The sequence below is a fragment of the Leopardus geoffroyi genome, chromosome B2 (assembly GCF_018350155.1).
Source record: "Leopardus geoffroyi isolate Oge1 chromosome B2, O.geoffroyi_Oge1_pat1.0, whole genome shotgun sequence".
NCBI lineage: Eukaryota > Metazoa > Chordata > Mammalia > Carnivora > Felidae > Leopardus > Leopardus geoffroyi.
In genome coordinates this window covers 68,702,660-68,725,631 of record NC_059332.1, presented here as the reverse complement: position 1 = coordinate 68,725,631, position 22,972 = coordinate 68,702,660, and the positions used below count along the sequence as shown (strand labels likewise).

Here is a 22,972-nt window from a genome sequence, read left to right as displayed (position 1 = left end):
AAGAGAATTGCAAAAGCATCATGGGGTAGCAGTTAAAGTATAGGCTCTGAAACCAGGCTCTGAGTTCAAATACTGGCTCTGCCATATATATACCTTAGCTTCCTCAAATATAAAACAGATCATAATAGTATCTACCTCATAAAGTCATATTAAGGAATATATGGTAATCTATGGAAACGTCTAGGAGGAGTGTCTGTCACAACTTAGCTCTCAATACATGTTAATAACTACAGTGTACTCCACGGCTCAGCTATATATAGCATGCATATAGTCACAGAAACATAAAATTGAACACTCAGTAAACTGAAAATACAATAATACTGAGGTGGATAGAAGGACAGGATGACTACATGTATATGGAGAGGGGGGAGTGTGTATGTAGATATCTGCATATCTACTTACTAATGCATAAAAGTAAAAAACAAAAAAATAGTCATAGAAGCATACTATGTAAAGGTACAAATAAGAATACTAGAATTAGCTTAAAAACTTAAAAGTGGTTTCCTTTGAATGGAGGAATAGATACATTGCTCTTCACAGACCTTGTAGAACTATTGGACTCTTTAAATTCTGTATATGAAAAACAAATTTTAAAAAGTTAAAACCAGACTTAAACCCAAAAAGTCATCTGTGTGTAATGCCAGAAAGAAAGCAACTTACAAAGCCATGCATTTCTTCTATGAGAATGAAGACAGCTTTGCTGCCTCCAGAGACTAACACATATTGAATAAGCACATATTTCGAAGGATAGCAATTAAGCTCTTTCAGTGGATGTTCCTTGAGCATGTCATTTTGGAAAACATTTGACCCTAACTGTCAGCCTTCTTCTGCATTTGGCGGGACTTCCCCTGGCTCCCTGTGTCACTCTAACAGGTGAATAACTAAGAAAAAAGCCTTTCTTCTGCCTGTGGACACTTGTTTATGATGGCGTTCGGGATCCTGGAGCTAGGCTGACAGATGTTCCTCCAGAAGGTTAATGAGATAAAGGTTCCTCCAGCTGGCCCTTAAGCAGAGATTACACCTGAGGGGAAGATAAGTAGATTATTCCAGAAACAGACATTGCTTCATGTTCTTCATAAATTAGCACCCTCATAAAGGTAAACCAAGAAGGTTATCCTCTCTCAGCTGGCATCAGTATTTAATTACTTTTCATATTTCTGTCATTTTATTTTTTTAATGAGATTTGGGACTGTTCTGTGATTGTTACCAGAATTGCCAATGCACAAGAGCCAGAATGTATTTGGAAACTAGAAGGGCTATTTTTGTTTTTTGGATTTTTCTCCAGGTTCAAGGAACCAAAGGTAAGTTATTTGAATATTTGTTTATTTTTAAAATTGCTTATCTATAAAATCTATTTGCAGAAGTGAACATTCAAAATCAACAAGCTCACCATTATGTCTCAGAGGGTTAGTATATGGTAAGCCCTAAGTAAATATTGATTAATTGATTGAATGATTGTCAGAAATGATTTTCACTTTGTTGAAAATTTACTTCATAATTTTAAGTGCAATTAATGTTAATAAAATAAGAGAGATGAATGCATCCTTTTTGCTTTATAAAACATCGAATACAAATTTATGTCAATATCAGTAACATTAGTAGATCCATGAAACCATTCCATTTATCTCTTAAAATTGACAAATAAAATATAAAGGTTGACACAATATTTACTGAAGCTAATGTTTTAAGCTATTTATAATCAGACAAAAAATGTATTTCTTACCTTCTCATAATTAAATCTTGAGTTGCTTTTCCTTAAAAAATAGCAAGGGGGCTTTGTCTTCAGAGTTCATGATAATGACAAACTCAGAAACATGGTTGTTTTTGAAGTTGTATGCATAAAAGAATGAGGGTTGGGGCGCCTGGGTGGCGCAGTCGGTTAAGCGTCCGACTTCAGCCAGGTCACGATCTCGCGGCCCGTGAGTTCGAGCCCTGCGTCAGGCTCTGGGCTGATGGCTCAGAGCCTGGAGCCTGTTTCCGATTCTGTGTCTCCCTCTCTCTCTGCCCCTTCCCCGTTCATGCTCTGTCTCTCTCTGTCCCAGAAATAAATAAACGTTGAAAAAAAAAAAAAAAAAAAAAAAAAGAATGAGGCAGTGCATGTTCTTTTTTTTTAGTTTTTTTAAGATCACTGATAAATTTTATTTTATTTTATTTTATTTATTTATTTATTTATTTATTTATTTATTATTTAAATTCAAGTTAGTTAACATACATTGTAGTCTTGGCTTGAGGAGTAGAACCCAGTAATTCATCTCTTACATATGACACCCAGTGCTCATCCCAACAAGTGTCCTCCTTAATGCCCATCACCCACTTGGCCCATCCCTCCACCCAACTCCCCTCCAGCAGCCCTCAGTTTGTTCTCTGTATTTAAGAGTCTCTTATGGTTTGCTTCCCTCTCTGTTTTGAAGTTGTATGCATGAAACAACGAGGCAGTGCATGATCTTATGGCAAATCTTCAAATGAATTTAAAATTAAAGCAAGCCACTAAGCAGGCATATTTAAGAAAAATAATGTATTTTCAAAAATCCTGTTGAGGAAAGCTTCACTTTTTTTTTTTTTAAGAATAAACTTAGTCATTGTAACATAGTCTTTTTAAGACATTTGAACTCAATAATGTTTGGTTCTTCCATAAGGATGACATAGCTTCAGACAATTAACATTTTAATCAAATTATTTGTTTGAAAATGTCCAGAGAAAGTAAAACAAAGAGTTGTTGCATTTGTAAGTCACAAAATAACTAATTGTCAGTTATTTTATATGTTACTTTTTAGTGGTTGCATTTAGAAGGAGAAAAAAAATTCTATAAAAGTATATAAAAATACCTTTTGTTTTTCAACCTGTAAATGATAGTGGATGAAACAAAAGTTTACTTACCTTTCCTTTCAATTGTCAGTTATATATCAATGTTTACATTTATAAAAACATTTTCATTAGAAACAAATGATGGGATTCTAGTGTATTTTGAGTTTAATTTGCTGAAACAAGCTTACTGTCTATTTCACACACTTGACCAGGCAAATCATCTTTGGGTTTGTCATTGTTGTTTAATTAATTGTGTTAACTAATTTAACTATTTTTGCTATTTTCATACATTATATATCAACCATTACAATTACAAATAGCATAATCATTTGCATAAAGTTAAATTAAATAAGCTCCCCAAAACCTGTAATTCGTTATATGCCAGTTTCTATGAAACAAAGTACAATTAATGACATAATAAAAAATCCTTATATTTTACTTGTTTGGGACTTTTTATTCTGTAAGAATCTCAGATCTGTGAACCTCTGTTAATCTCCAATTACTGAGGTCTACATTAATTAGAGTTTATGTGCTTCAGCCTGACTGGATTCCCGTTGGTGACTAATTAACCACCATGAGTGTGTTTACATAGAAAACAGTATGGGGAGTGAGAAGAAAAGTTCAATTTAATACAACTAGTTGTTAAACATATCCACTGAGTGTTCAAATTCGAGAGTTTCTTTTTTAAAAATTATAGATTATTTAAAAAACCAAAAAAGACATGAAAAATTGCACATAGAACTTCCGTCCAAACACAACCTATGCTGGTACTGATATACGTTCCCTCGGTTTTTTTTCTATGTACACTTATTTTATTTTTACATGATTGCAGTTTTACAGTAGCACAATTTTATACCAGGCTTTCTGCACTTCTGTTCCATTATATGAATGTTCTACATTCCTATCTAGTTTTGACATGTGTCTTTTTTTGGCTGCATAATATTCCTTTCAGTTGATATGTCATGATTTGCTTTACATACTAGTCAACAAAAGAGAAATAATTGTTCCTAATTATATTGTTATTATGAATAACATTGCAATGAACATCTTTACATAAGTCTCTCTTAGTATTTAAGATTCTTAGCATAAATTGACTAAAGTAAAAAATTGGGTCTAAGCATAAACAGTTTTATAGTATTTGATTCATACCAAATTGCTTCTCGAAAGTTTTCCTATGCCGTTAGGTGATTTTTCTCAATTGAGTTCCACAGAGTGGTTACCAGCTACCCAATACTGTGCTTGACATAAAATATTAAGAGACCCAAAGACATGCCAATACTTTAAAATTTTTACTTTAAGCTTTGCGATGCTGAATGTAGTTTTCCCACGGATAACACAAAAGTGAAATGACTTTGATTTCAAAACCTTTACTATGTAAAATTGTTTACTCAACCGAACAGTTCAATAATTTCAAGGAACAATTATTTTGTCAAGATACCAAGGCGCCTCTCATATTCCTAATGGGGATCCCTGTTGCATCTGATGTGCACAGCACTGCTTTACAGTTTTACCTTTTCGTTGCACATAAATAATTTCATCTAATTGCTTGTGGCATTCCAATGTGTGGGAGAAAGAGAAAAAAATCCACCCTTGGCAAGTCCTAAAATGGAAATAATGTGTATCAGAGTATGTGCCTTTTGCATTACATTTGGATATACTAAATGAAACTTTAACTAAGTAAGTTAATCACCAAGGTACAGTAATTATGTTTGTAGCTATGAATGTCAGAAAATTTGCAATTGAAGACACTCTACTTCTTGCTAAGCCTTTACTACTGGGATATGTTCTCATTTCATAAAATTACCCAGGAAGGTGTTTTCCCTCACTGTGGCTCCATTAACAGAAAATGTGGATTCATTTCTATACCTGAGAGAGCTGCCCACTGACAGTCACATTAACTTTGCAGCTCCTCTACTTCGTTCATCTCTGCTACAGTCTCAGGACAGTGTAATTCAAAAGGTTCAAGGCAGACTTTTTGTTCAATTGTATCTGAAAAGGTGGCCTTATAATCAAGGCTCTGTAAATTGAAGACACTTTGTGTTCAACTGAGCAGACTCTGGCAGCACACCTGAAGCCATTTTTTAGATTAAATACTCGCTTTAAAAATCAAAAGCAATTTCTGCCTTGGGGCCCCTCTGTGCTTATATCAACGACCACACTAAAGGACTATCATATATGTGAACTAATTAAGCAGCGCTGACATGACATGCTGCTTTCTTGGCCACTTCTATCAACCATGAGTGTGCAACCATATTGACTGTATTTGCATGCTAATCATCTCTGAAAATTCGGATCCTGTATACCTTTGTCAACACAATCATATTCACAGCAGATTTTATGCTGTTTTAAAATAATCCATCTAGGTGCCTGGGTGGCTCAGTCAGTTGAGCATCCAACTCTTGATTTCAGCTCAAGTTATGATCCCAGGGTCATGGGATCAAGCCCCACATCAGCCTCTGCACTGAGCGTGGGACCTGCTTAAGATTCTCTCTGTCTCTCCCTCTGCCCCTCTCCCCCACTCATGCTCTCTGTCTATCTCCCTGTCTCGCAAATAAAAATAAAATAATCCGGGGCGCCTGGGTGGCGCAGTCGGTTAAGCGTCCGACTTCAGCCAGGTCACGATCTCGCGGTCCGTTGAGTTCGAGCCCCGCGTCAGGCTCTGGGCTGATGGCTCAGAGCCTGGAGCCTGTTTCCAATTCTGTGTCTCCCTCTCTCTCTGCCCATCCCCTGTTCATGCTCTGTCTCTCTCTGTCCCAAAAATAAATAAACGTTGGAAAAAAAAAAATTTTTTTTAAATAAAATAAAATAATCCATCTAAAGCAACACAGTTTTTTTTTTTTCATATGAATCTCTGGGTTTATATTATAATTCAGTATGTATGTGGTAATGACCACAGTAAAAGTTCCAACATCATTGCTATATTGTGAAGTAACCAGACTCCAGGATGATGGAGGTCTCCATCTATACTGCCTCTTCCTACTTCACGGTATAAAGGACACTTCCACAATTGTGGGGAAGGAACTGGTTATACCAGTCCTCGGAATACAGCAAAGCAGCTTGTTGAAAGGAAGGCAAGTATTTGACCACAATGTGAGTTTTAGCCTTCCAAAGCAGACAGTTTTTTTTTGTTTTTTTTTTTTGTTTTTTTTTTTTTGTTTTTTTTTTATTATATGAAATTTATTGTCAAATTGGTTTCCATACAACACCCAGTGCTCATCCCAAAAGGTGCCCTCCTCAATACCCATCACCCACCCTCTCCTCCCTCCCACCCCCCATCAACCCTCAGTTTGTTCTCAGTTTTTAACAGTCTCTTAAGCTTTGGCTCTCTCCCACTCTAACCTCTTTTTTTTCTTTTTTCCTCCCCCTCCCCCATGGGTTCCTGCCAAGTTTCTCAGGATCCACATAAGAGTGAAACCATATGGTATCTGTCTTTCTCTGTACGGCTTATTTCACTTAGCATCACACTCTCCAGTTCCATCCACGTTGCTACAAAAGGCCATATTTCATTTTTTCTCATTGCCACGTAGTATTCCATTGTGTATATAAACCACAATTTCTTTATCCATTCATCAGTTGATGGACATTTAGGCTCTTTCCATAATTTGGCTATTGTTGAGAGTGCTGCTATGAACATTGGGGTACAAGTGCCCCTATGCATCAGTACTCCTGTATCCCTTGGATAAATTCCTAGCAGTGCTATTGCTGGGTCATAGGGTAGGTCTATTTTTAATTTTCTGAGGAACCTCCACACTGCTTTCCAGAGCGGCTGCACCAATTTGCATTCCCACCAACAGTGCAAGAGGGTTCCCGTTTCTCCACATCCTCTCCAGCATCTATAGTCTCCTGATTTGTTCATTTTGGCCACTCTGACTGGCGTGAGGTGATACCTGAGTGTGGTTTTGATTTGTATTTCCCTGATAAGGAGCGATGCTGAACATCTTTTCATGTGCCTGTTGGCCATCCGGATGTCTTCTTTAGAGAAGTGTCTATTCATGTTTTCTGCCCATTTCTTCACTGGGTTATTTGTTTTTCGGGTGTGGAGTTTGGTGAGCTCTTTATAGATTCTGGATACTAGCCCTTTGTCCGATATGTCATTTGCAAATATCTTTTCCCATTCCGTTGGTTGCCTTTTAGTTTTGTTGGTTGTTTCCTTTGCTGTGCAGAAGCTTTTTATCTTCATAAGGTCCCAGTAATTCACTTTTGCTTTTAATTCCCTTGCCTTTGGGGATGTGTCGAGTAAGAGATTGCTACGGCTGAGGTCAGAGAGGTCTTTTCCTGCTTTTTCCTCTAAGGTTTTGATGGTTTCCTGTCTCACATTCAGGTCCTTTATCCATTTCGAGTTTATTTTTGTGAATGGTGTGAGGAAGTGGTCTAGTTTCAACCTTCTGCATGTTGCTGTCCAGTTCTCCCAGCACCATTTGTTAAAGAGGCTGTCTTTTTTCCATTGGATGTTCTTTCCTGCTTTGTCAAAGATGAGTTGGCCATACGTTTGTGGGTCTAGTTCTGGGGTTTCTATTCTATTCCATTGGTCTATGTGTCTGTTTTTGTGCCAATACCATGCTGTCTTGATGATGACAGCTTTGTAGTAGAGGCTAAAGTCTGGGATTGTGATGCCTCCTGCTTTGGTCTTCTTCTTCAAAATTCCTTTGGCTATTCGGGGCCTTTTGTGGTTCCATATGAATTTTAGGATTGCTTGTTCTAGTTTCGAGAAGAATGCTGGTGCAATTTTGATTGGGATTGCATTGAATGTGTAGATCGCTTTGGGTAGTATTGACATTTTGACAATATTTATTTTTCCAATCCATGAGCAGGGAATGTCTTTCCATTTCTTTAAATCTTCTTCCATTTCCTTCATAAGCTTTCTATAGTTTTCAGCATACAGATCCTTTACATCTTTGGTTAGATTTATTCCTAGGTATTTTATGCTTCTTGGTGCAATTGTGAATGGGATCAGTTTCTTTATTTGTCTTTCTGTTGCTTCATTGTTAGTGTATAAGAATGCAACTGATTTCTGTACATTGATTTTGTATCCTGCGACTTTGCTGAATTCATGTATCAATTCTAGCAGACTTTTGGTGGAGTCTATCGGATTTTCCATGTATAATATCATGTCATCTGCAAAAAGCGAAAGCTTGACTTCATCTTTGCCAATTTTGATGCCTTTGATTTCCTTTTGTTGTCTGATTGCTGATGCTAGAACTTCCAGCACTATGTTAAACAACAGCGGTGAGAGTGGGCATCCCTGTCGTGTTCCTGATCTCAGGGAAAAAGCTCTCAGTTTTTCCCCATTGAGGATGATGCTAGCTGTGGGCTTCTCATAAATGGCTTTTATGATCTTTAAGTATGTTCCTTCTATCCCGACTTTCTCAAGGGTTTTTATTAAGAAAGGGTGCTGGATTTTGTCGAAGGCCTTTTCTGCATCGATTGACAGGATCATATGGTTCTTCTCTTTTTTTTTGTTAATGTGGTGTATCACGTTGATTGATTTGCGAATGTTGAACCAGCCCTGCATCCCAGGGATGAATCCCACTTGATCATGGTGAATAATTCTTTTTATATGCCGTTGAATTCGATTTGCTAGTATCTTATTGAGAATTTTTGCATCCATATTCATCAGGGATATTGGCCGGTAGTTCTCTTTTTTTACTGGGTCTCTGTCTGGTTTAGGAATCAAAGTAATACTGGCTTCATAGAATGAGTCTGGAAGTTTTCCTTCCCTTTCTATTTCTTGGAATAGCTTGAGAAGGATAGGTATTATCTCTGCTTTAAACGTCTGGTAGAACTCCCCTGGGAAGCCATCTGGTCCTGGACTCTTATTTGTTGGGAGATTTTTGATAACCGATTCAATTTCTTCGCTGGTTATGGGTCTGTTCAAGCTTTCTATTTCCTCCTGATTGAGTTTTGGAAGAGTGTGGGTGTTCAGGAATTTGTCCATTTCTTCCAGGTTGTCCAATTTGTTGGCATATAATTTTTCATAGTATTCCCTGATAATTGTTTGTATCTCTGAGGGATTGGTTGTAATAATTCCATTTTCATTCATGATTTTATCTATTTGGGTCATCTCCCTTTTCTTTTTGAGAAGCCTGGCTAGAGGTTTGTCAATTTTGTTTATTTTTTCAAAAAACCAACTCTTGGTTTCGTTGATCTGCTCTACAGTTTTTTTAGATTCTATATTGTTTATTTCTGCTCTGATCTTTATTATTTCTCTTCTTCTGCTGGATTTAGGCTGCCTTTGCTGTTCTGCTTCTATTTCCTTTAGGTGTGCTGTTAGATTTTGTATTTGGGATTTTTCTTGTTTCTTGAGATAGGCCTGGATTGCAATGTATTTTCCTCTCAGGACTGCCTTTGCCGCGTCCCAAAGCATTTGGATTGTTGTATTTTCATTTTCGTTTGTTTCCATATATTTTTTAATTTCTTCTCTAATTGCCTGGTTGACCCACTCATTCGTTAGTAGGGTGTTCTTTAACCTCCATGCTCTTGGAGGTTTTCCAGACTTTTTTCTGTGGTTGATTTCAAGCTTCATAGCATTGTGGTCTGAAAGTATGCATGGTATAATTTCAATTCTGGTAAACTTATGAAGGGCTGTTTTGTGACCCAGTATATGATCTATCTTCGAGAATGTTCCATGTGCACTCGAGAAGAAAGTATATTCTGTTGCTTTGGGATGCAGAGTTCTAAATATATCTGTCAAGTCCATCTGATCCAATGTCTCATTCAGGGCCCTTGTTTCTTTATTGAGCGTGTGTCTAGATGATCTATCCATTTCTGTAAGTGGGGTGTTAAAGTCCCCTGCAATTACCACATTCTTATCAATAAGGTTGCTTATGTTTATGAGTAGTTGTTTTATATATTTGGGGGCTCCGGTATTCGGCGCATAGATATTTATAATTGTTAGCTCTTCCTGATGGATAGACCCTGTAACTATTATATAATGTCCTTCTTCATCTCTTGTTACAGCCTTTAATTTAAAGTCTAGTTTGTCTGATATAAGTATGGCTACTCCAGCTTTCTTTTGGCTTCCAGTAGCATGATAAATAGTTCTCCATCCCCTCACTCTCAATCTAAAGGTGTCCTCAGGTCTAAAATGAGTCTCTTGTAGACAGCAAATAGATGGGTCTTGTTTTTTTATCCATTCTGATACCCTATGTCTTTTGGTTGGCGCATTTAATCCATTTACATTCAGTGTTATTATAGAAAGATACGGGTTTAGAGTCATTGTGATGTCTGTATGTTTTATGCTTGTAGTGATATCTCTGGTATTTTGTCTCACAGGGTCCCCCTTAGGATCTCTTGTAGGGCTGGTTTAGTGGTGACAAATTCCTTCAGTTTTTGTTTGTTTGGGAAGACCTTTATCTCTCCTTCTATTCTAAATGACAGACTTGCTGGATAAAGGATTCTCGGCTGCATATTTTTTCTGTCTAGCACACTAAAAATCTCGTGCCAATTCTTTCTGGCCTGCCAAGTTTCAAAAGAGAGATCAGTCACGAGTCTTATAGGTCTCCCTTTATATGTGAGGGCACGTTTACCCCTTGCTGCTTTCAGAATTTTCTCTTTATCCTTGTATTTTGCCAGTTTCACTATGATATGTCGTGCAGAAGATCGATTCAAGTTCCGTCTGGAGGGAGTTCTCTGTGCCTCTTGGATTTCAATGCCTTTTTCCTTCCCCAGTTCAGGGAAGTTCTCAGCTATTATTTCTTCAAGTACCCCTTCAGCACCTTTCCCTCTCTCTTCCTCCTCTGGGATACCAATTATGCGTATATTATTTCTTTTTAGTGTATCACTTAGTTCTCTAATTTTCCCCTCATACTCCTGGATTTTTTTATCTCTCTTTCTCTCAGCTTCCTCTTTTTCCATAACTTTATCTTCTAGTTCACCTATTCTCTCCTCTGCCTCTTCAATCCGAGCTGTGGTGGTCTCTATTTTGTTTTGCATTTCATTTAAAGCGTTTTTCAGCTCCTCGTGACTGTTCCTTAGTCCCTTGATCTCTGTAGCAAGGGATTCTCTGCTGTCCTGTATACTGTTTTCAAGCCCGGCGATTAATTTTATGACTATTATTTTAAATTCACTTTCTGTTATATTATTTAAATCCTTTTTGATCAGCCCAAAGCAGACAGTTTTAAGCAACCACTGGGTCTGAGCTCACTGTCTGAGAGAAAGAGATGGTGTCACTGGGATTTCAACCTCACAAATCAAGAGCGCCAAGTCAGATGCAACCATTTTAATAAGGAAGGAAGGTGCTCTGGACCAAGGCAACCTGCACGCCAAAGCTTATCCTACAATGAGTTGATAAGGTTGACTGGCATAGCTGTGGTAATGAGAATTCATCTGTGGAAATGCCACTATCGAGTGTGAACCTCAGCATGCATCACTATGAATTATTTATTGGGGATGTACTCTCACTGCTGTGCTTCTCTTCTGGCCACAGTGAATGTGGGAAGAGTGTGAAGGAGCTACAGAAGAGTGATAAATGCTTCTAAGCATATGGTTATATTCAGTAGATAAGTATTCTTCCATTCACCTTTAGTCATTCTTGAGGAAACAGTATCTTTCTGTGTGCCTTTGGAAAGTCATCTTAATTCATTCCAACTTGGTTTTCTTCATTCAGCCATCTCTAGTCCCCTCACTCACTGCAACCGGCATCTATTTTCATAATTGCTCCCCCAGGAGAAGGATTAAAGGAAACTACACTGAAAGAAATTTTATGGAGAAAATTCAGGACCTTGAAACTAATGAAAAGTTTCCATTTCAGAAATACTTTAACTTCATATAGAAATAGCATATGTAGGGCTAATTTGTCTGTCTTAAGGTTCCCGCTTCATTTATGAAGAAATAAAAGTTACATTTAATTAGGCCCAAATAAGAAACCCAAGGGCACTATTACAACCCATTGTAGGCCTGATCAAAACACTTTGTAGGTAGCAATCATATTAATAATCCTTTAGCTTAAATATTTTATTTTTTTAAGAAGCTCAGGCAAATTTTAATTAATCTTCTTAAAATTTCAGTGGCTGGTAGACAATCTGCTTATTTCTGTCCAGGAACCCAAGGCAGAGAATACTAAGTAACACTCCTAAAATCATTTGAGGCGGGAAGATTAAACCAAAACTGGGATTTGAGCTATATTTAGTCCTGTCATACATCTGCTTAGTCTATTAATCAGTCCAATATAATACAAGGAGTGAAATTAATACACTTAAGTTACTGTTAAGTCAAAAGCCAACTTTCCTCTGTTAACAACACCAGATGATTTCTGGTTCTGGGCCATTTCTATTGCATAACTATTTGCATGACTGATCTCAGGATAGCTGGCCATATCATCAGCTCTACCCTAAAATTAGAGGCATAATTTTTGGAGTTATATTACTCAGTAGGAAAAAAGTGTGACATTTTGAACTCCTTAAAGAAATGGAGTCATTTATTCATGGTATCATTTTAATTGCCCACCATTAAAGTCTAAGTTTAGCAGTAAGTGGCTTATTTATGATTATGTTATGTATTTCAAGGCAGAACTTGGCCTAATGGATGCAATTTGACACGTTCGGAAAGTCTCTTCTGAAACCAAAGATACTTCCCAATCAAAACCCTGAAAATTAACCTCCAGGTTTTTAATATTTTCAGACTAGAGATCTATAATTCTGAAATATCCCTTTCTAATCATTTCTCTTCCTTCCTTCACTGAAATCTGAGTTTTACTCTCATCAAAACTTGCCAGCCCTTCAGCCTCTCCCAGTTCCTCCAGTTGTGCAGCCCATCTAGGCCTCAGTGTCCCACACATTAATCCTCCCTGCTGGAGTCCACCTCCTGGCCTCTCCCAACACTCTTCTTGTTGGTACAATATAAACCTTACTCCTTGACCTCCTGCCCCATTTTCTTGGTTAATCCCACTCTGGGTAAATTTAACTTCCACTTTTCCCACTCTCATTTCTGAGCTGCCAAATAAGAATCCAAAATAAACAAAGTGCTTACGTGAAACAAATCCATGCACCATAACCACAATTGGGCCCTCCATGCTCTTTCACAGTCCTACTCATCTCTGATTCCCTGACTTAATCCCCTCATCCAGTTTCCAAAACCTCTCTCTCCTTGAGCCAGCAACCTGATTCTCCCTCACTCACATAATGGCACAGTGAAAAGAAAGGCTTTAAGGCTCTCACAGGGCTGCATTCACCACAGAACACAGTTGCACACTTACTGTCACTGCGTATGTGACCTTGGCAAATTGCTCAATCTTATAGATACCTCCCATTTATGGTTTTTCATCTATAAAACAGGAATAATAATATCAGTGTCTTCCTCATATACTATGATGAAGATAAGTGAAGTAATGTTTATGAAGTTCCTAGTGAGTTATCTCCTATAAAATTGCTCGATAAATGCTAGATCCTAAGATGAGTCTGATGATTTCCATCACTGTTGCCACTTCTTTCTTCGTACTGAGAAGATTGAAGTCATGTGATTTCATTTGATACCTCTTTTTTCTATTTCAAACTTTCTTTCAATCTTTATCCAAACTTGTCTCCTTTTCTCTTGTTTCAGAGAGATAAGATTTCATAGTTTTGCTAATGTTACTTCTGTCTACCTATGACTTTAACTACACTTACAGCCAGTTCCCCTACGACCTTCCTCTGCCTGTCTCCTTTTCCACTGATTTCATTTTCCCAGTCTAAAAAACTTAATGCAACATTTCTCAACATTGGTAAAAACACTAGTGCTGGGGCTCCAGCTCTGAAGATTCTGATTCAGTTTGTCTGGGTGAGACCCAAGCCAGAATGGTTGGTAAGGCCATCCAGGCAATTTTATTGTGCAACCAGATTTGAGAAGCATGATTTAGTGCCCTTCTGGAAAGATATGATATGTGGGTCATTATATTATGGGCCACCAGAGGATCTGTTTTAATCTTCCTCTCTTTAGTAAATATTTTATCATAAATATATTTGTGGTTTGGAGGGAGTGGTCTCATCATTTAATAGAGTTGACAGGGTGGTTTGTATCCTCATTTCCTCTGTAGTGTTGTTTCAAATTTTTTAACCTTTCTACAGAAATTAGGGCTATAAGATATGTATATTTTTTAAGTTTATTTATTTGGAGGGGGGAGGGGCAGAGAGAGAATCTCAAGTGGACTCATGCTGACAACACAGAGCCTGACACAGGGCTCGATCCCACAAACCGTGAGATATGACCTGAGCCAACATCAAGAGTCAGACACTTAACCAACTGAGCCACACAGTTGCCCCAGGAATATATATTTTTTTAAGTTTATTTATTTATTTTGAGACAGAGAGAACAAGAAGGGGAGGGGCAGAGAGAGAGGCAGAGAGAATCCCAAGCAGGCTCCACGCTGTCAGCACAGAGCCCACTGCTAGGCTTGAACTCACAAACTGTGAGATCATGACCTGAGCCAACATCAAGAGTCAGATGCTTAACTGACTGAGCCACCCAGGCGCCCCCCGGAATATGTATTTTTAAAAAGCTGCATAGAGTATCCTAATGCACACTCTTAAAACTCAATTAAATGCTTCATGAGGGCGGGAACCATGTCCATCTTGTTCTCAGTCATATCATCAGAATCCCCTTTTCTAGCATAAACCTCTGCTTCCTGAATTGTGTCCATGTCATTTTATCATCTTCTATCTCTAAAGTCAGGAATTTTGGGTATCATGTAAGACAACATCCTCTTCAAATCCAGGTTGTCATCTAATCCTATCAAATGCTCTGCTGATGAATGTTCAGCAACATTCTCTTCAAGAGATAAAAAGTTTTAGTCATAGTGTTTGTCAGTATCCATAGTGTAAATAAACACTTTTGCCACGGCTAGCTTCAATCTACCAACATGACAACACCTAACGTGAGTGTGCACATTCGGCTCTCAGGAGCTGGGAGCCGATGTGAACCTGCTTCATCCAGCACGCCACAGCATTATCGATTTCAGCACACAGCACTTCTCTAATCCAGTTTCGCCTTTTCATCCTCATTGCCGTGGGACTATGGATAACAGACTCCTCTCGTTCTGACCTTTGACCTCTCCATTTCCTATGCCCATGATACCTAGTCAGTCAGTGGCATATCTTGTCAATACTTATCCCAGACATGGCTCGTATTTCTTGAGCTTTAACTAGCTTTGTTATTCATTGTTTACCACATTCACTGCTTGGGGGAAAAGAAAGAGTAAAGAATAGAACTTCCAAATTCCCCTCAATGCCTTCAGAATGAAGTCTGGTAATTTCACTTGAGGGTCCTGGTGATCTGGCCTCCACCTTCCTCTCCAGCCACACTTGTAGAGACTGCTTGAGTCCTCCTCCATGGGCGACACTCATTGCTTTCTGTAGATCTCCTTACCTCATAAATATATGTTAAGAATGTACAAAACGTATCTGTGACATCTGGAGAATAGTATAAAATGGTCATCTTCCAGATTAAATAATAAGCCATTGATGGTATCTTAGAAGTTCTTTGCTCTTCCAGGGTCTCTGCCCCTTTGCTCTGTGCCAAAAGTAGACACAGTCATGAATTTTGTGCTAATCCAGTTATAAATGTATTCTTTAAATAATATATTTCTTGGTTTTCTCTGTGATTCTTATATTAAAAAAAATATCACGCTGTGTGTGTTCTCCTAAGACTGACTTCTTTGTCTCAACATTATGGTTTGGTGGGGGGCGGGGGGAGTTAATGTTTATTTTTAAGAGAAAGAGCACATGCATGAGCGGGGGAGGGACAGAGAGAGAGGAGGACAGAGGATCTGAAGTGGGGTGTGCACTAACAACAGAGAGCCCCACGTGAGGCTCGAACTCAAGAACCATGAGATCATGGCCTGAGCTGAAGTTGGTCGCTTAACCAGCTGAGCCACCCAGGCACTCCTCAACATTATGTTTTTAAGATTCATCCACATTGTTGCATTTAGCAGACCCTGAGACAAAAGTTTACCTGTTATTCTTCATTAAGGAGTGCATTTTCAGGGTGGGAGCCTTGCTGGTAAATAGAAAAGATCTCAAAATTTGCCTCAAAGGCGATTATTAGCATTTTCCTGCATAGTAGACGTGTGTGCATCTATGGACAGTGGGCGGGTCCTGATGTTTCTCATGCCCCAGCAGCAACAGAAAATCCTGGGGCAGGAGAAAACAGACACCATGAAACATCTATGAGGCAAAGAGCTGGGGGCTGTGTCTCCTGTGGTGGATCAGAGTTTGTGAAGAGCTGGCCTGAGAGAGTGGTGAGGCTAAGAGGGCCTGAGATGGTGCAGGATACCACCTGTAGTCATTGTTCTGTTGATGGACTTGGCTGTTGCACTTTTGTATGTGTCCTCTGAGGCTCACAGCAGGCAGGAGGTTTCCAGAGTCTGGGACTCTCATTGGCTCTCTGTCTCCCTTCTAAGTAGGAGATTGTTGTCATGAGGCAGGTGTGTTTTCAATTTTGCCAGGTGACACCACACTGTTTTCCTAACTGTTTGTGCCATTTTGAGTGAGAAGTCCTTTTGTTCCAGATACTCAACACACTTCATATTGGTATTGCCTGATTTATTTATTTAGTTTCGTTTCGTTTCGTTTTTTTTATTATTATTATTTTACCAATCTTTGGTGAGGAGAGGGTGGTAGTGAAATAGTATTTCATTGAGGTTTTATTTTGTATTTCCCTCATTATTAATGAGTTTCAGTATCTTTTCCTATATTGTTCCTTTTCTACAAAATGCTTACACAAAAATCGTGCCCATTTTTTCATTAGGATGTATATCTTTTCTTACTGACTTAGAACAGTTCTTTGAAAGTTATGAATATTAGTCCTGCAGTTGCATACCTTTCAAATATCTTCTCCCAGTTTGTAGCTTATCTTCTTACTTTCTTAACAGTAACCTCTGATGAGCAGACATTCTTCATTTTTATGGAGTGGAATTTATCATCCTTTAACTTCATAGTTTGTGAGGATTTTCTGTCCTGCTTCAAAAAAAACCTTCCCTAGCTTGAAGTCATGAAAATATTCTTTTATATTGTCTTACACAAATCGTATAGTTTTTCTGTTCATATTTAAGCCACTGAAATTGATTTTGTGTGTGTGTGAGAGAGACAGAGAGAGAAAGAGAGTGATGTAGTGAAAAGAGAATTTCTTTTTTTTTTCCATATGGATAATCAATTGTTTTAGCACCATTTACTGGATAATTTCTGCTTTCCTCTCTGCTCTGTGATATCCCTTCTCTCATGAACATGATTTTGTCCATTTTTTTTTATCCCTTAGCCAATAGTACGTTGCTTTAATTATTACAAACTTATAATAATCTTGATATCCTATAACCATGTGTCCCTGGCTTTGTTCTCTTTTTTACAGGAGTGTCTAAGCTATTCTTGACCCTCCACTCTTACATAATAGATTTTAAAATTAGCTCACCAAGTTCTACAAAACACTTTATTAAGGAGATTGAAATTGTGTTGAATCTAAGGGCACCTGGGTGGCCCAGTCGGTTAAGCGTCCGACTTCGGGTCAGGTCATGATCTCACAGTCTGGGAGTTCGAGCCCCACATTGGGCTCTGTGCTGACATCTCCGAGCCTGGAGCCTGCTTCAGATTCTGTGTTTCCCCCTCTCTCTACCCCTTCCCTGCTCACGCTCTGTGTCTCTCTGTCTCTCAATAATAAATAAACATTAAAAAAAAGGAAGAAATTGTGTTGAATCTGTAGATTAATATGGGACAGCTGATACCTTGTAATGTTAAGTCTTCTTATCTAAGAGCATGGAATATCTCTCCTTTCATTATTATCTTACAATAAAATTGCAGGCTTATTTCATTAAAGGGCTTACATATGTTGGACTTATCCCCAGCTACTTTATATTAATTGTGATCATGTAAATGACATTCTTATTACATTTTCTATGTAGAAAAATAATTGGTTTTATATCCCTTAGCTTTGCTGAAAAATCTTAATTCTGAAAATTCACTAGCAACTGTTTGGAGTTAAAATTTTTTTAATGTAAATAATTAAATTTTTTTCATTCATGAATAAAGAAAATTTGAGTTCTTATTTTTCAGTCTTTGTATGTTTTATTTTTTATATTTTCTTACAGTTCCTAGTAACCCATCCAGCATATTAAAGACAAATGGTGACTGAGCACATTCTTACCTTGTTACTGATCATAAAGGGAATGCTTTCATACTTTACTTGGGTATGATGCTTGCTTTACATTTTGCATGTTTTGTTTTTGTAAATGCCCTATACCAGGGTTTTCCTTTAAAGTTCCCTTCTATTCCTAAGAGTTTTAATCATTAATGAATATGGAAAGATAGCGTACACTTCTATATCTATTTAGATTACCAGCTGGTTTTTCTCTTTTAATTCATTAATGTAATAACTTGCCTTAATCAATTTTCAAATATTAAATCCTGAGATACATTCCTGAGATAAATCCAACTTGGTCATGACCGTTTTTCACACACTGCTGGATTCCATTTGCTAATATCTTATTTCAAATTATTGCATTCATATTCATATGCAAGAGTGGATCATTATTCTTTATCCCCCAGTTTCCTTGGCAAGTTTTGTAAGACTTTGTATGAAAATGAAGTTTGTCTTTTTTTTTAAATATTTGATAGAACTCTCTGATAAAGCTAGAGAATGATATTTATGGAAAGATATTTGACTGCTGACTCAACTTTTTTATAGGTTATAATAGTAATGAGATTTCCAATCTTTTTTATATTAGTTTCGGTACCTTGTATATTTCTAGAAATGTATCCATTTCATATAAAATTTCAAATTTATTGACAACATTATTCATAATATCCTCTTGTGTTTTTTCATGGCTATAGAAAATGTAATGATGTCCTCCTTTTGCTATCCTGATAGGATTGTGTCTTTTGCTTACTTCGTCAATCTTATTTTTTCTTGTTTTTCATTAGCTTTTTCAAAGGAGAAATTTTTTAGCTTTTATATTTTCTTTATGTTATTATCTTATGTTTTACATTTTCTTAATCTCTATTCTTCTCTGTTTTCTTGTATTTTCTTTGAGTTTATTTTTGTTTTCTTTTTCTAACTTCTTGAGATGGATTTAGCTCACTAATATTTAGCTTTTTTTTCTTTTTCTAAAGTAAGCATTCTCATAAGATAAATTTACCTTTCAAATACTGATATTGCCATGTTGCCATATTCCACAGTTTTATTATGCAGTATTTTTATCATCTGATAAAATGTTCCCTGATATTTATCATTTGATAAAAATATTTCTACTATGTAGCATTATTACTCCCTTGTCATGGGTTTTTTATAAGGATTTTTTTTTTTAGTTTCCAAATACATGGAGATATTCTGATTGTTTTTTAAAATTGATTTTTAGCTTACTTCTCTATTGGGCTGAGAATATAATGTACATGCATTAGAATTCAGTATATAGTCAATACCTGCGTATGTTGTCCCTGTGCTTGAAAAGAAGGAATATTTTATACTATAAATATATAACATGTTATATGTTACATATTGTCTTTATTTTAAAATGTTCCACATGTGTCCATTAGGTCAAGTTTACTCATGTTTTCCATCATCTATATTCTTATTTATTTTATCTGCTTTTTCTATCAATTACCAAGCAAGATCCTTAAAATTTACCTGCTATTATTGTTGTTTACTTTCCTTATTATTCTTTATTATTCTGTCAACCTATTTTATATTTTGAAGTCATAATATTAAGTGCATAAAATTACAACTTGTTACCTCTTTCTGATGACTTTTAAACTCTTATCAATATGATATTACTTTTTCTTTGTAATACCTTCTGCCAAATAAGAAACTTTATCCACTAGTATCCTGGAACTGACTCTTACTAACTTATAGGAGCCAATTACATACATCTTTTCACAAGTTAGTGCTTGGTAATGTCACGTCAGTAGCTTGAAATCAGCCATGAAAGAATATTAACACATGGATTTTGGCGAATGCTACAAATCAGGCCTTCTCATCTATCCCCAAGAACTGGTTATTAAATATTTACCAGCATAGCTCTGACTTCCTTCAATATTAATATAACCATACCAACTTTCCTTTGGATAGTGTTAGCATGTTATTACTTTTTTCCACCCTTTTAATTTCAACTTCTCTATGTCTTTCCATTTAGATGTATCTCTGAAAACAGCATAGAGTGGGATATTATTTTTAATGCAGTCTGACAATCTCTGCTTTTAACAGGAGTATTTTGTCCATTTGCATTTAATGTGTGCCAAATATTACATGGAACATACTAATCCAAAACTATGGTTTTTGAATTACTATCATACCCTTTTTAAGTTAGAAACCTAACACATATAGAGATTATCTGCCCAAGTTCAGGAAGTGACTCAAAAAAGCAGAACTATCTTACTATAACTTCAATCCCACAGGTACTCAAAACAAAGTTCATCTTTCCTCTCTACATGAACATAGGTCCTTGTGCCTCAGAAAGTTTAACAAGCAGAGATTTACAGCTGTTTCTGTTGATTGACTCTACTCCAATTCTGTTCTTGAGCAGTTAAAAATATCACTTTTGTGTGGAAATATATGCACCAATGCTATACATGCAATTCTCTCTCTACTCAGAACTTTCATATACTCCAAGGTCAGGTCTGCATGAGAGCGCTAAAAATAGGAATAGTGTGTTTCATGGTTTGCAATATTAAAATCACAAGCAGCAAAAAAATTTAGAAAACAGAGATACTGAGCTAAATAGAACTAATTCTACTATGAATACTTTAGACATTGTAATATTCTAATAACTATGTTCCAAGTATATAGCACCCCTGGAAACGCAAGGAGAAAGATATCCCATGGTCCAGCAACCCAGCACAGCTGGAACCAAAAGGAAAGTGGGGATTTGGCACATATCATTAATGTGTCTCATAAGGAAATCCACATTCCTGTTCCCTGATATTTTATAGAGCACCCCCAGCCTCTAGAGTTTGCTAACTCCTGAATTGGGGGGAATTTTTCTGTAAGCTCTTGGTAGGTCTCTATGAATTCCTGCCACTTGTCTTCTTCACCCACTTCCAAGCAGATCATGGCCTCGGTCTGCCTCTGGCTTATGAATTACCTGGTACTGTTCAAGTGTAACCCTTTGGTTTCCATGCCATTCAATATTTGCATCAAGCTGTGCTCAAGAAATGCTCTAAACTGCAATGTCCCATACATTTGTGAGGTACAATTGCAACTGGGCATCCACATATCAGACTTACTAGTAATATTCCATTATGTTTCTCTTGTCCATAACCTGTGTATTTATTTAAACTCTTGAAGGAGTTCTGAAACCTATGGAGATTGTGCCAAAAAGTATACATGATCCTTTAGAAATTGGGAAGCAGAAGAAAGGAAAAAAGGTTAGTAGAATTTAAGTTAATGGAGGGATGAGATGATTAAAAGTGGCTTAATGGAATTGGTCCCACATTTACATGGAAAGGGTAGCTGCCTACCCAGGATGATTTGAGGGGTACTAAAAAATCCCGTTGTTAGAGAAAATGCGGGTTTCTTTTCAGCTGAAAACAAGCCTCAGCTAGGCTGGCGAGCAACTTGAACATACTTGTTCTCACCTCAGTTTCACATTCTGTTTACATGACCGTAGCACTAAACCAACTCCCTTTGCCATTTGTTCAAAGTAATATACTTTGCAGTTAATCACAGCTTCTAGAAATATCCTACTTTTCTTAACTTTCAAGACTGGCTTATTTGGGGGAAAAAGGATTTTGCTGATTTTGCTTATGTATTCATATGAAAATCACTTATAGTTCTTAACATTTTAAACTTTCCTGCTAAAATTCTCAAGTAAATTTAGCCCTCTATACAGTAGCAATGTGTTCATCTTGTAGTTCCCACAATCTGTGACCAAATACCATGTACCTTGAGAACACTTGAGAGTCAAGGGCATGCGTGTGGTTCTGGAATTACAGTAGGGACAGTGCCCTTGAACTGGTAGTGGCTGTGTGTGGACCTCAGCCAGGGTCCATTATAAACCGATGCCCTGCTTTAGATGAAAGCAGCTGTGTTCTGAGACCTTCACACCAAACACTATGACAAGTACTTCCATTGTGTTTCTCTCCTCTCCCAGGACAGAGAGGCCAGTCATCTTTGACACCCCTCCCCTTCTCAATATGCCGTTCTATCTCTCCCCACAAGGGGTGGAGGAGTTAGATCAGGAAAGTTTATGCAAGATTAAATAATTATTTTTGAAAATTTCCAGTCATTGATTTGGTCCTGAAATGTTATCTACTTTCTCTCTGTGGAATTCTGTTCTTCAAATGGAGATTTTTGTTCTATAGGAATTCCAGTAATTTTTGTCTCTACTTCTGTTAATTCATTCATTAAGGCATTCCGGCCTTCTCCCTTAGGAAACATAATGGGTTCGCTAAGTGCTTGTACCAGTGACTGTTGCTTTCATAACAATGCTGCCGGAAAAGCCCCATTCTCCTTTTCCTGTTGTCTGTTTTATCGTCACAATATGTGTACAGTAATACTATATTGTAAACCTGCAGGGTTAGATGGCTGGAAAATATCCTTCTGGAAAAGAGTTTGATAAGGAGTGGTCCAAACGGGTTGATAAGGATCCACTTGAATATATAACCAAGAAAGAGACTGATTGGTGGGCAAAACTGAGCCTTACTTAAAATGAAAACTTCATAAGCAGCCTACAGCTGGAGGCCAACTTTGGTACAGAAAGGAAAAAAATAAACTCTTTGCAGATATGACAGGGAGGTGAAGTGAACTATCATGGCTTCCAGGATGCCAGTCAACATCAAGGCCACATGGCCACCAGCCTACAACCTAAAGTGGAAAAAATACTTTTGACTGAAGGGCTAGCTTTCACATTAGCATGTAGATATGCTTAGTCAATCTAATTTTAAAACAGTATATGAGGAATCAAAAGCCTAGTATTTCTGACCTGCCACTTCACCCTTGGACATAGTTGATTTTTCCTTAGAATAAATTAATGCTTTAATTTAGTATTTGAATCTAGTGGTCATTTCATTAATTTCCTTTTCTATATATTTGGAAATTTCTAAACTTGTCATAGCTATACTGGATTGCAGGATTTGGGTTAGCTCCAGGGTAGAGAGGCTAAAGGAAAAAAAAAGATCTTCCCAATGTAAACTTTTTTTTAATTTTATTTTTTAAATTACATCCAAATTAGTTAGCATATAGTGCAACAATGATTTCAAGAGTAGATCCCTTAATG

At 37.2% G+C, this 22,972-nt stretch overlaps 1 protein-coding gene across 2 annotated transcripts in view; it reads left to right on the top strand.

Moving 5' to 3' along the window:
* The first annotated feature begins 1,051 nt into the window (after positions 1-1,051).
* Positions 1,052-22,972, top strand: part of IMPG1 (interphotoreceptor matrix proteoglycan 1) — a 137,375-nt gene continuing 115,454 nt past the window's right edge. The window contains exon 1 of one of the 2 annotated variants that reach the window (XM_045498833.1): positions 1,052-1,301. In XM_045498833.1, coding sequence (XP_045354789.1) covers positions 1,235-1,301 — 67 coding nt within the window. In that variant the 5' untranslated portion in view covers positions 1,052-1,234. The remainder of the gene's footprint in view (positions 1,302-22,972) is intronic. The other variant, XM_045498832.1, reaches the window with a different exon arrangement.